At 50.5% G+C, this 12,986-nt stretch overlaps 1 protein-coding gene and 1 long non-coding RNA gene across 3 annotated transcripts in view; one reads left to right on the plus strand and one right to left on the minus strand.

Moving 5' to 3' along the window:
- On the minus strand, window positions 1-4,254 carry LOC129510893 (uncharacterized). Of its 2 annotated transcripts, none has more exons than XR_008664713.1 (3): window positions 4,178-4,254; window positions 2,522-2,681; window positions 1-494 (listed from the first exon to the last, which is right to left on the minus strand). It is a non-coding gene; the product is annotated as an uncharacterized LOC129510893 (long non-coding RNA). The 2 variants fall into 2 exon arrangements; XR_008664712.1 differs by lacking the exon at window positions 4,178-4,254 and adding an exon at window positions 3,512-3,675.
- FBLN7 (fibulin 7) overlaps window positions 3,930-12,986 on the plus strand; it is a 48,105-nt gene continuing 39,048 nt past the window's right edge. The window contains exon 1 of the mRNA XM_055327186.1: window positions 3,930-4,158. Within this exon, the coding sequence (XP_055183161.1) occupies window positions 4,078-4,158 (81 nt within the window). The 5' untranslated portion in view covers window positions 3,930-4,077. The remainder of the gene's footprint in view (window positions 4,159-12,986) is intronic.

Below are 12,986 nucleotides of genomic sequence, written 5' to 3' on the forward strand. Positions count from 1 at the left end.
CTAGAGGCTCAATAGCAGTTTTAAGCAGGCAGAGTAAAGAATCCGTGAACTTGAATATAGGTCAATTGAGATTTTTCAGTCTGGGGAAGAGCAAGTAGAAAAAAAAAAATGAACAGAGCCTCAGAGGCCTGTGGATTATCATCAAACATATCAATATATGCACAATGGGAAAATCTGAAAGAGAAAAGAGTAGGAAAGAGGGAAAAAGAATATTTGAAGAAATAAAAGCTGAAAACTCCCCGGTTTGGTAAAAAACAACAACAACAAAACATTAATTTATGCATCCAGGAGGATCAACAAACTCCATGTGGTAAAAACTCATAGAGATCCATACTGAAATATAAACTGTCAAAAGACAGAATAAAGACAGAATTTTGAAAGCAACACGAGAGAAGCGACTGATCACATACAAAGGATACTCAATATGATTAAAAGCTGTTTTTTTCTTCAGAAAACATGGGGGCAGGAAGGCAACGGATGACATATCCGAAGTACTGAAAGGAAAAAACAACAACAACAAAACTCTGTCAACCAAAAATTCAATATTCAGGCAAACTACCCATCAGAAATGAAGGAAAAATAAAGACACTCCCAGAGAAATAAAACCAGAATTCTTTGCTAGCAGTCCTGCCAGACAAGAAATACTAAAGAGAGACCTTCAGGCTGAAATGAAATAACACTAAACAATAACTTGAATACACATGAAGCCATCAGTGGTACCAGTAAAGGTAATTATGTAGGTAATTACAAAGGAAGGTATAAATATACTTTTGGTTTGTAACCGCTCTCTGTGTCATCATTTCAAAGAACAAAATTTGGCTCACTTCCTTGATGTAGTTCACCCAGGACTATGCCCCAAGTTGACACTGAAAATAAGATTTGTGTAATGAGTGAGCTGACTAGATCACCCCCCACCTCTGTCCCTACCATGTTACCCTGGGTCAGGCTAACATTCTGGGCTTTGTTCCTAGGATCCTTTGTAGGTGTTTGGTGGGGGCTGATGACATTTGCAATCACAGATGTAGGGTGAATGTGGGCACTGGGAACAGGAGTTTAAAGCAGCCAGAATGAGCCAACAGGCAAAATAAGCATATGAATCCTCATAGGGTAAACAACATGGTGTGGGACACCACAGGGGACCCAGAGAACCCTACAGGACTGCTTTGGAATGGTTGTTGCAGGCTGGGTGCTGCTTCTGATTGGGTGTTAAACAGAATTCTACAGCAAATCTTCCTGCCTCATTTTGCATTTCCACATTACACAAGGAGCACAGTTGTATCAACAAAAGCACTGATCCACGAGATGGTCATTGATTCTGTCAAAAAACTTTATTTTTTTTAAAGGACTTTATTTATTCATTAGAGAGAGAGGCAGAGTCACAGGCAGAGGGAGAAGCAGGCTCCATGTAGGGAGCCCGACACGGGACTCCAGGATCAGGCCCTGGGCTGAAGGCGGTGCTAAACCGCTGAGCCACCAGGGCTGCCCTGATTCTGTTAAAAAAAACTTTAAAAATAATTTCTTTTTTTTTTTAAGATTTTATTTATTCATTCATAAGAGACAGAGGGAAAGAGAGAGAGGCAGAGACACAGGCAGAGGGGAGAAGCAGGCTCCATGCAGGGAGCCTGATGTGGGACTCGATCCCGGGTCTTCAGAATCACACCCTGGGCTGAAGGTGGCACTAAACCGCTGAGCCACCCAGACTGCCCTAAAAATATTTTCTTTAGATTTTTTTTTTTTTATTTATGATAGTCACAGAGAGAGAGAGAGAGAGAGAGAGGGGGGCAAAGACACAGGCAGAGGGAGAAGCAGGCTCCATGCACCAGGAGCCCGACGTGGGATTCGATCCCGGGTCTCCAGGATCACGCCCTGGGACAAAGGCAGGCGCCAAACCGCTGCGCCACCCAGGGATCCCAAAATATTTTCTTTAGATGTATAGACCCTCCACCACCACCACCAATCCCTGACATCCTGGAATGTTCTCTTAAAAACTAAAGATAGAAGAAACAGAAGAACTAATATAGAGGACAAACCCAATTCGTTTTAAGTCAAAGGTTGGTTTTTGGAGCCCTGAATAACTTGGCTTATTTTCAGTCTGCTTTCAGACAGCCCTAACAGGTCCTGGGCTGCAGGGGGGCTGCCTTGACCACTGCAGGTCCAGAGGGGTTGAGGACAGAGAGAAGAGGCAGTACTGCTGGGGCAGTGGGACCTTAGAAGTTTAATTCAGAGCAGACACCAGAGCTCCAAGTGGAAGGCTGCCATAGGACCAGGGCAACAAACAAACCAGTAGATAGGGGAATAAAATCCCTGCTGAAATTTAGAAATGCTTAAAAATATATAAAAAGAAAGAAAAGGGAGGGAAGAAGGAAGGAAGGAAAGGAAAAAGATGATACAAATTCTATAACTAAAATTCCTGAAATCCTCTGCTCATGTACTTAAGTGAAATGTGGTGAGGTGGAAGGTGGTAGCCTTTGCTGGAAACAGCACAGCTCCGGGAGGGAGCCTGAGTCTGGGGTTTACATACCTTGGGCAAGTCACTCAGTCATGCCTAGATTCAGCTTCGTGAATGCACAGAGAGGGCAAGAGAGGAAAACAGAAGCTTCCTCAGATCTGCCAAAGTCTGGTTCCCAGTGTGCAGCCAGAAGATGGCCAAGAAGTCTGGGCCCTCCAGGGGAGGTCACCACCTAAACACAAGGTGGGATAAACACGTGTTAAACATGGAACCAAATCTTTCACTAGTGGGAGGGAGAGAGGAGGGTAAATGAAAGGGGCTGGGGGGGGCGCACTGGCTTTGGCATCAAGGGCAAAAGACAGAATGAGGCAGAAAACCATAATTTCCACAGGCTTCCTGGGACTGAGCCACTGCTGCCCAGTCCCTGCACTTGGACAGGGAGAAGCAATGTTTCCTGGGTCTCCAGGAATGCAGAATAAGATTACACGGCGCTGCTCTACTTCCGGCGACAGGAGGGTGGAGGGAGAAGCACAGGCGAATTTCCTGGATAACGAGTGCTCAGGTGGCCAGCCTACAGCACACCCTCACTTTCCCAGGGGACTCCAACCCCCCCTGCTGCCTTCCAGCGGAACTCTTGGTCTGAGATGACGGTCTTCTGAGCTCCGGTCCTTGAGCTCTGAGTGGGCTCTGCTAAGTGAAGTGCGGGGAGGAAAAACTGGCCAGACTGGGTGTGCACCGCAAACATCTGCAGTGGGGACACGCGGGTGCCTCAGCGGCTGAGCGTCTGCCTTCGGCCCAGGCCGTGATCCTGGAGACCTGGGATCGAGCCCCGCATCGGGCTCCCTGCTCAGTGGGGAGCCTGCTTCTCCCTCTGCCTGTGTCTCTGCCTCCTCTCTGTGTTTCTCAGGAATAAATAAATAAAATATTTTAAAAAAATAAAAATAAACATCTGCAGTGTGGCCTCCCGCAAACATCCCTCCGGGAAGAACTTGGTAGTGTTTTCCAGGGGCTGGGGGCTGAGGCCGTCCGGTTCCTCCCGCCGCCCCGGGGTTTCGCACCGACCTCAGCGGAGCCTCGGGAGCCCCTCTGAGCCGGCCTCGTCTCCCGCGGGGCTGCTCCTTCCGGGTGGGGACGGGAGAGCTATCGGGTCGGGGGTCCCTCGCCCGCGCGACGGCAGCCCAGTCCGCGGCAGAGCGAGCGGGCCGCGCGCCCAGTCTCCCCGTCGGGGCCCGGCCGCCCCTGCCCGCGAGGCCCTCGGACCGGTGCCCGGCTCGTCCCCGGCGCGGCGCCCGGCCTCCTCGGGGAGCCGCGCGGGCTGGGCGCGCTCCCAGGCGCATTCCTGGCCGGGCAGCCCCCCCTCCCCCTCCCCCTTCCCCCCTCTCCTCCCTCCCCTCCCTCTCCTCCCCTCCCCGGCCCGGCCCCGGCCCCGGCCCCGGCCCCGGCCCCGGGGCTGGCGCCTCCCCGCCTGGCCGCGCGGGCTCGTGCGGGCGGCTGCGGAGGCTCGTGGCGGGCGGCTGCGGACGCACCTGGACCCGGCCCGGCGCCCGCGCTCCCGCCGCCCCCGCCCCGGCCCCGGCCCCGGCCCCCGCGGCGCCTCCCCGCCCCGGCCCAGCGGCGCCCCCGGCAAGATGGTGCCCGGCCGCCCCCGCGCGCCCCTGCTGCTGCTGCTGCTGCTGCTGCTCGCCAGCCCCGCGTCGCGGGCTTCCCAGGTCGGTGCCCGCCGCTCACCTGGGCCGGCCGCTGGGCCCGGGACGCTGGGCTGGGGGCGCCGGGCGGCTCTCGGGGGCCCCCTCGCGTCACCCGGGGAGGACCCACGGGGCGCGTGACGGTCGTGGGTGCGGGGCGGGCTCCCGGGGTGCCCCGACGTTGGGCTCCGGTGGGCGGGGGCCCCGGTCCCCCGTTAGGGTCGACGGTGTCCCCGCCCCCCCGCCCCGACGTTGCCGCCTCTAACTGAGGTCTCGCTCGCTCCACCGCCGACCCTGAAGGCGCGCGGCCTCGGGGATGCGGCTCAGCGACCGGAGCGCGGGGCCGCCCTTCCCCTCCCACCCGCGGGCGGGCACCGCGCCGCCTCTTCTGCCGCCCGTGTCGGCTGGGGTCCCGCTGGACCCCTGCATTCGGCCGCCGCCGCTCTCACACTAACCGGCAAGAACCGGTGGTTAAAATGAAGATAAGAATCCAGGTAGCAATGACGTCCTCCGAAAGGTGGACCGGGACCCGGAATTGCTGGATTCCGCGCCAGCAACCGCCGGCCGCGCTCGGGCCGCGGGACCCCCCCCCCCCCCCCCCCCCCCGTCCCGGCCCCGGCCCCGGCCCCGGCCCCGGCCCGTGGCGGGCGTCCGGGCAGTTGCAGTAACGCGGGCAGCAGCAAAGCCTGCACGCGCCTACTGAAAGCCTGATGACTGCCCGGCTCTTTGCTAAGCATCTTCCAAGCTCTTAATTCTCAGCCCTGTGCGGTGAGGACCACTGTCTGTCATCCCCATTTTGCAGAGGAGGGTACCTAAGGCCCAGGGAGACTGTGACTTAAGGTCCCACAGCCAAGAAGGAGTAGAGGAAATTCAGTCGGTCTCCTTGGGTTCCAGACCTTTCGCCTTTCCCATCCACACGCCTTTACTGTCTAAATTCCTGAACCAGGCAGGCACCCTCTTGGTCACCTGGGGGTCCCTGGGGTGCGGGAAGGGATTCCAGGCCGGGAGACTGCAGTTCAGACCAGAGGTGGGTAGTGGAAGTGCACAAGTGGTCAGGAAAAGAGGCAGTTGATGGGGAAGGGGGCACAGCTGGCAAAGCGTCACACACTTGGTTTCTGCTCAGGTAGCCATCTCAGGGTCTTGATCTCAGGGCGGTGAGATCAGCCTCGGGTGAGGCTCCTGCTCAGGACTGAGTCTGCTTAAGATTCTCTCTCCTTCTCCCTCTGCCCCTCCTCCCTTGCACACAGGTGCATGCTGTCTCGCAAATCTTTAAAAAAAAAAAAAAAAGCAGGCAACTGCAGGAAGCCGCTCAGCAACCAGGCAGCAGAGGCTAGTTCGAGGCCACAGTGGACCCACCAAGAGAGCAAAGTCTCTCCCACCCACTTTGCAGAATACAAAACAGAACAAAACATCAGGCCCAGAGCGGAAGGCCAGAAGCATAGGTGGGCGCATCCAGTCCCAGCCGTCAGAGGATGGACAGGATGCACAAGGAGATGCTGAGGCACCTGCTCTGCCGCGGTCTCACCTTCTGGGGCCTTTTTAGGTAATCTCCAGATTACCGTAAGACAGGTGAGACCCTGGCAGTTCTCAGATGTCTCTGGCTACTACAGAGGCAGAAGAGTGAGCCCTCTCAGGCTCTGGTCCTGGGGGATCTGGGTCCAATCTCTGCCTCCCTGGGCTTTGTGAGGGGGAAATCAGGAGCAAAAGGGATTGTCCAGAGAAGCTGGTTTAAAAATGCTAGTGAAACTGTCCTTCACACAAAGTCTTATGTGTTGGAGGGGTCTCTGCCCCCAACCCCTGCCTGCGGGAGCCTGACAGGTAAACCATAAAGAGGGCCCCAGGAACTCTCCTTACCTGGCTTCTTTTCATCTCTTGGTCCTGCTCAAATAAGCAGAGGCCTTCCCAACACCATGCTAAACGGATCTCCTCCTTGCCTTTGTGCTTCCTATTGTGGTCCTATGAAGGGCTCTGGAATAGGACTGATCACGTTGGTAGTGGGCTCTTTTGGTAAATTTTGAGGGTTTTTTGTTTGTTTGTATTTGTTTTTACATTTTGAGTTTATTGTCTGTCTTCACTACAGGCCTCAGGGCTAGTGATCTTATCTGAGATTTTTAACCAGGGACCACACATCACAGGAGTTCAGCAGAATGAATGGAGTATAGTCACACTGGTGTTGCTCTGAGCAGGACCAAGCTGGGCAGCCTCTGGGTAAACCTTAGCTGCACATCAGGTCACCTGGAAAGCTTCTAGAAATCTCAGTGCCAGCCACATCCCAGAAAATCTGCTTCAACTTGTCTGGGCTGGGGGTCAGGCATCAGGATTTTAAAAAAATTGTCCCTAGTGATTTTAATCAAGCACATGTATGAGACCCAGTGAAACCCGGTCTTTCTGACTTAAAAGTGGCAGACCTAGGAGAGGGCCAAGAGCAGGGGAGTTCAGAGTGGGCAAAGGATTGGACTCAGGAGGACCCAAGGTGATATAGCATCCCTGGAGTTGACTTGATCTGAACACAGTGTGAACTCTGGGGCTCTTGGACCCGACAGTAAGACCTGCCGGCTGGTGGAGACTCAGCTCATGTCTGGAGAATGAATGGCACCCATGGGACTATGTGCTGCCACAGAGGAGATGGACAGGGTACATGACCACCCAAGGACCTCTAGCTAGAGGCAGTAGGCATTGCTTGCTGGCAGTGCTGCACAGTGCTGTCCGGGGTTCCTCTGTTTCCCAGGAAATGTGCTTACTTTGTTCTGTCAGGTGAAAACCCACAGGAAATACGATGGGTGTGTGTTTGTGAGTATGTGTGCGCATATCTGTGTGCCCGTGAAGACACACGTGTCTGTGTGAAGGAGCGGTTGTGTTTACTGTGGCCTGTGTATGTGCATGCATATCTATGTGTGTCTTTGTGTGAGTATGAGTGAGTGTGTGTGTGTGTGTGTGTGTGTGTGTGTGTGTGTGTGTTACCGGGTAAGGGGAGGCTGATGTCTGCAAGGGTCTGGAGCAGTGATCTCTTGGGGATGGACAGTATCATCCCCTCTCCTGTGGCCCTCCATGGCTTTCCACTTCTGTCCCTCTTGTCAGCACACCTGTCCTGAGTCACTTTGCAGGGTTTTTGTGATTAGCTGGATGGGAGCAGGTGGTCATGGGGAGGGACAGCAGGCTTAGCAATGTGGGGATCCCACAAGTGGGGGCCCTATCTTAAAACTGCTACATACTCTGTGGTCTTTCCACTGGAAGAGAAACAGTTCTGTTGGGGGAGACAAGAACGGGAAACGTGTAACAAACCCCTGCACCTCTTGTCCCCACAACAGCCTTAGGTGAACAAGGAGGGCAGGGTCTCAGCATCCTTCTTGCCTATGGGGTTATTCAGAAGGCTTCCCCTTCCCGAAAACTTCTCCTTGTGAACAGATGTCACAGGGTTCCAAGTTCCACCGTTAGAAGTTCATTCTTTTGGTTATGGTCTCCCATTTACTTTTTACAGTTTAATGCAAAAAAAAAGTTTTTGGTATACATTTCCTTGATTTTTTTCCATGAAACTATATTCCATATGTGGTAACCCCCACCACAGTCGGGATACTGTTCCACGACCCCAGAACCAGTCTGTCCTTCATCACTGTATAGTTTTGTCTTCTCCACAATGTCCTGTAAATGGAATCAACAAATGCATAGCCTTTTGAGTCTGGCTTTTTAAAATTTAGCATAATGCATTTAAGATTCTTCTGTGTTGTTCTGTGTCTGCATAGTTGTTTTTACTAATACTATGACTGAGTCATATCCATATGACTGAGTTGTACAGATGTACCACAGTCTCTGCGTCGGTTCACCCACTGAACTGAATGACACCTATGGTGTCATTTCGACTTTTTGGCAATTATGAATGGAGCTGCTATTATAAATGATTCCCAAGAGAAATATTCATTTCTCTTGGGCAAATATGTAGGAGTGAGATTGTAGGGTCATATGGCAAATGTATCCTTAACTTTGTAAGAAACTATCAAACTGTATTCCATTTTAGTTGTATCATTTTACATTCCTACCAGCAATGTATAAGAAGACACTGTCATCCTCACCACTTAATATTGTCAAGTTGGTTAGTTTGTTTCCAAGTCATTCTCATAGGTATGCAGTGGCATCTCACTGTGGGTTTTATTTCCTTTTCCCCAATGACTATAATATTGGAAATCTCTTCATGTCTTTATTTGCCATGAGTAGTCTACAGGTAAAGTGTCTGTCTGCCTATTTTAAAAATGAATTAATTTCTTATGGTTCAGTTTTGAGTGTTCTTTGTATATTTTCATTACAAGTCATTTTCAGATAAGCAAACTGCAAATATTTTCTCTCAGTCTGTAGCTTATCTTAATGTCCACCCCAGAGCAAACATTTTAAACTTCGATGAATCTAAACTGATCGGTTTTTTATTTTTATGGATCATGCCTGTGGTGTCAAGTCTGAGAACTCTGCCCAACCTCAGGTCCTGAAATTTCTCTTCTGTGTTTTCTTCTAATTGTTTTTTTTTTTTTTACAGTTTTGCATTTTTACATTTAGATCCGTGATCCATTGGAGTTAATGTTCACACAGTGTGAGTTTTATATTGGGGATCACTTTTTGCATGTAGATTTCCAATTGTTCTAATATTGCTTGTTGAGAAAAATGCTTGAATCGCCTTTGAATTATCTCAGCAACTTTAACAAAAATCAATTCATCACACAGGTATGGGACTATTTCTGCCAGTCACACACTATCTTGATTACTGTAATTCTATTTGAATTCTGTAAGATTCAAATCAGGGAGATTTTAAGATTTTGTTAGTCTTTTCCAAAATTGTTTTGACTATCCTAGTTTCTTTGCCTTTCCATTAAAATTTTAGAATTAGCTTGTCTATATCTTGTAGACAAGAAATCCTATTGGAATTTTGATTGGGATCACATTAATGCTATTGATTGATTGGGGTGAATTGGCATCTTAACAATACAGTCTTCCAATTCGTGAACATAATATGTCTTTTTTTTTAAGATTTTATTTATCTATTTGACAGAGAAAGAGAGAGAAAGCACAAGCAGGAGGAGAGGGAGAGGGGGGGAAGGAGGCTCCCCGCTGAGCAGGAAGCCCAGGGTGGGCTCCATCCCAGGACCAGGATTATGACCCAAGTTGAAGGCAGACACTTAATGGACTGAGCCACCCAGGTGCCCCAATATGTCCTTCCATTTATCTAGATCTTCAATTTCTTTCATCAGCATTTAAAAATTTTCAACATAAATATGCTTTGTCAGATTTATGCCTAAGTATTTCATTTTTGGAAACTTTAAATGGTATTGCTTTGTTAAATTTTCATTTTCAGTGATATATTCCTAGTATATGGAAATCTAATGGACTTTTTTTTAATATTTTATTTTATTTATTCATGAGAGACATGGAGAGAGAGGCAGAGACACAGGCAGAGGGAGAAGCAGGCTCCACGCAGGGAGCCCGATGTAGGACTTGATCCCTGGTCTCCAGGATCACGCCTTGGGCCGAAGGCGGCACTAAACCGCTGAGCCACCCGGGCTGCCCTAATGGACTTTTTCTATGTTGACCCTGTATCCTGTGACATTGTAGAAATCGCTTATTAAAGGTTTTTTTTTGTTGTTGATTCTCTCAGATTTTTTTTACATAAACAATTGTGTCATCAGTGAATATGGGCAGTTTTATTCCTTCCTTTCTAATTTATGTGTCATTGGTTTATTTATTTAGCCCTATTACACTGAAACCTCCAGTACTATGTTGAATAGGGAAGTGAACATCCTTGCCTTGTTCTAGAACTTAGGAAGAAAGCATTCAGTTTGTATTTTTTTTAAGTGTGATGCTACCTATAGGTTTTTGTAGATGCCATTTGTCAAATTAAGATTTCCTTCAAATCATAGTTTGACAGAGTATTACAAATGGATGTTGAATTTTGTCACATGCTTTTTTCTGCTTCAACTGATATGATCCAAGGGGTTTTCTTCAATTTGTTAAAAAGGTGGATTACCTTGATTGATTTTCTGATTTTGAAAGCAGCCTTGCAGTCCCAGATAATCCTAATTGGTTGTAGTTTTATTCCTCTCTCTCTCTCTCTCTCTCTCTCTCTCTATATATATATATATATATATATATATATATATATATATATATATAATTCTGGATTCTCTATATTTCTGCTAATATTGGGTGAGAATTTTTGTCTGTTTTCATGAGGGATATTGGTGTATAGTAGGAGTCAGCAAACTATGGCCCCTGGGCCACATCCAGCCCACTGCTGGTCAAATCTGGTGACATCTATTCATTTACATATTTCTGCAGCTGCTTTCTGCCCTACAACTGCAGAGTTGAGAGGTGGCAACAGAAACCATATGGGCTTCAAGAAAGAAAATACTCTCTGGCCCTCTGCAGATAAGTTTGCTGACCCCTGGTCCTGTCTTTGCGGGCTCCTGTTACCAGGGTAGGGCTGGCTTCATAAAGTGAGTGAAGTGTTCCCTTGTCTTCTGTTTTCTGGAAGAGATTGTGTAGGGTTTGTGTCAGTTCTTGAAATATTTGGTAGAAGTTACCAATGAAATCACGTGGGCCTGGAGACTTCTTTTCTAAAAGGTTTTTAGCTATGAATTCAGTTTCTTTGACAGATACAGAACTACTTAGGTTAGTTTTCTTCTTTGGGCGAGTTTTGGTAGTTTGTGGCTTTGGGGGTGGGGGGTGGGGGTGGGAATCGATCTGCAGTCCTCTGCGTCTTGAGGCAGTTGTTTTTGAATGCCCTGGAGGTGACTCCACATTTCTAAACAAGGGATCTCCTGTAATGACAGATAGATACTCTGTTCCTTTGTTAACAGCTGAGCCAAATGGTCTACTATGATCAACTTTGTTTCTTGTGCAACCCTTTGGCCATCCTGAAGTTTTCCCCCCTCTGCCCTCAGTCAGATACCTAAGCACGGTGATTTCCAGAAGCTCTTTCCCATTCCAGGTTATGTCAGGGCTGCTTTCCCTTGGAGCCTGTACTCTCCAGCCGGGCTGACCCTGACCGGCTGCCTCCTCCTCCTCCTCGGAGCTGGAGTCTGTGTTTTATAGATCATACCTCTTCCTCTTTCTTGGCTTACTCCCTTGTTTTTTTGAACGCGTCCCCAGGAAAATGCTGGTTTAATCTGCTCTCGTTAGGCACTCCCAAATCACTGGCTTACCGTAGATATTACCCCTTTCCACGCCGACCGGTTAGAGCAGTCCGCGGGAGCACCTTTACCCCAGGCTGTCGATGCGGCGCCTGCCGCGCGGGGCAAGCCGGGCCACGGGGAGAAGCGAGGGACGCAGCTGCCCCATCACTGTCCCTTCGGACTGCGGGGGGGGGGGGGGGCTGGTGGAGGGGGTTCCAGGCGGAGGTGACCAGGCGAGGTGCGGCGGGGAAGCCGAGCGCTCCTCCGCCCGCCGCAGAGCGGGCTCCGCTTATCCAGGCCGGGTGCACCGCCTGGGCCCGCCTCGGGCCGACGCTGGGACGGCTCGCTGCTCCCGTAGGAGCTCGGAGGGAGAGGACACCGCGAGGCACCAGGGGAGTCCGCACGCCGTCCTGGGGATGGGCTGGGGCGGCAGGCACACGTGAAGCATCCAGACCTAAAATAGGGGTACAGCATCCCCCACTCGTTGAGAGTCTGCGTTGCGCCACTTCGCTTTTAGGAATGACCTGATTTCACTATCGGGAGGAAATCCGAAGAGGATTTTCGCTGTTTTTGAAAAAGGCGAAAAGCAAAAATGAGCGTTCGGCGTTGGTTTTGCGGCGAGCCGGGGTAGCGGGCGCGGGCGCGGGCGGAGCGAGAGTGGCGCCACCCAGCGCCTTCCCCGGGAACTGCACTCGGCTTCTCGCCTCCGGCCGCCAGAGCTTTGCCTGGGGTCCGGGAGCATCTTTGCTCCGTCTGGGAAAGCTCAAAAGAATTTCCATATAGATGAATTGTAATTGCATCTTTGCTTTACGCCGCCCTGGCTTACAAAAGGTTTCCTAGGAACGCTCAACTTTCAGATGGGAGAGCAGAGGGGTGGGAGAGAATGGACCTGTATTTCACGGAGCAAGGACTTGGTGTGCCTCCCATGGCCCAAGGATCCAAACAGATCAGGATCCTGCTTTTGGTTTTAAAGAGCTGCCCTGGAGCTGAATTTGACAAGCCAGGATGGCAATTGGAGCTAGCCTCAGCTGGGCTGTTCTGTAGATCTGCTCCAGACTCGGCCCCTCTGGGCTGGGACCCCCTTCATCTGTGGGCAACTGCAGGTTACTTGGGGCAAGTTGGTCTAGGGGGGCTCATCTGGTGGTCTCCGCTCTGCCCCACACAGCCTCTTATCCTCCAGCAGGCTAGTGTGGCCTTTTCACATGGTGTGGTGGTTGAGGGCTGAAGCTGAGCACAATGCACAGGACTTCTTGAGACCCTGTTCCAGAATGAAGCTGGGATTTGAGGTTTATCCAGGTATGGTGATGCCAGCAGATCAGGAGACAACCGCCATTGAAAACAGTTCCCAAGCAGATGGGGCATGCCAGACCTTAGGAGGCCTCAGGAGAGAACAGCAGGCAGAGAGAGAGAAGGGAACTCCTAGAAAGCCTTTCCTGGGGTTTCTGAGGGAAGGAATGGGTGAGACAGGGTCAGGGGGCTAACCAAGTTGGGACTGACTAGTTTGACTCATTTTAGCAGGATTGAGGTGTAGGGCTGCCCCAGCTTACCTGGTGCCTGACCCCAGGGTTACTGGAGAAAGGAGGAAAAGATTGGGGATCAGGGGGTGTTAGAGCCAGATAAGGCAGGGGGAATGGTTCTGGACAGGTTGGCTTGCATGTCAAAGGTGTGCTGGCAGGTGGGTGCAGGGTGTTGAGCTGTTTG

This window comes from Nyctereutes procyonoides, unplaced genomic scaffold (assembly GCF_905146905.1).
Source record: "Nyctereutes procyonoides isolate TBG_1078 unplaced genomic scaffold, NYPRO_anot_genome, whole genome shotgun sequence".
Lineage (NCBI taxonomy): Eukaryota > Metazoa > Chordata > Mammalia > Carnivora > Canidae > Nyctereutes > Nyctereutes procyonoides.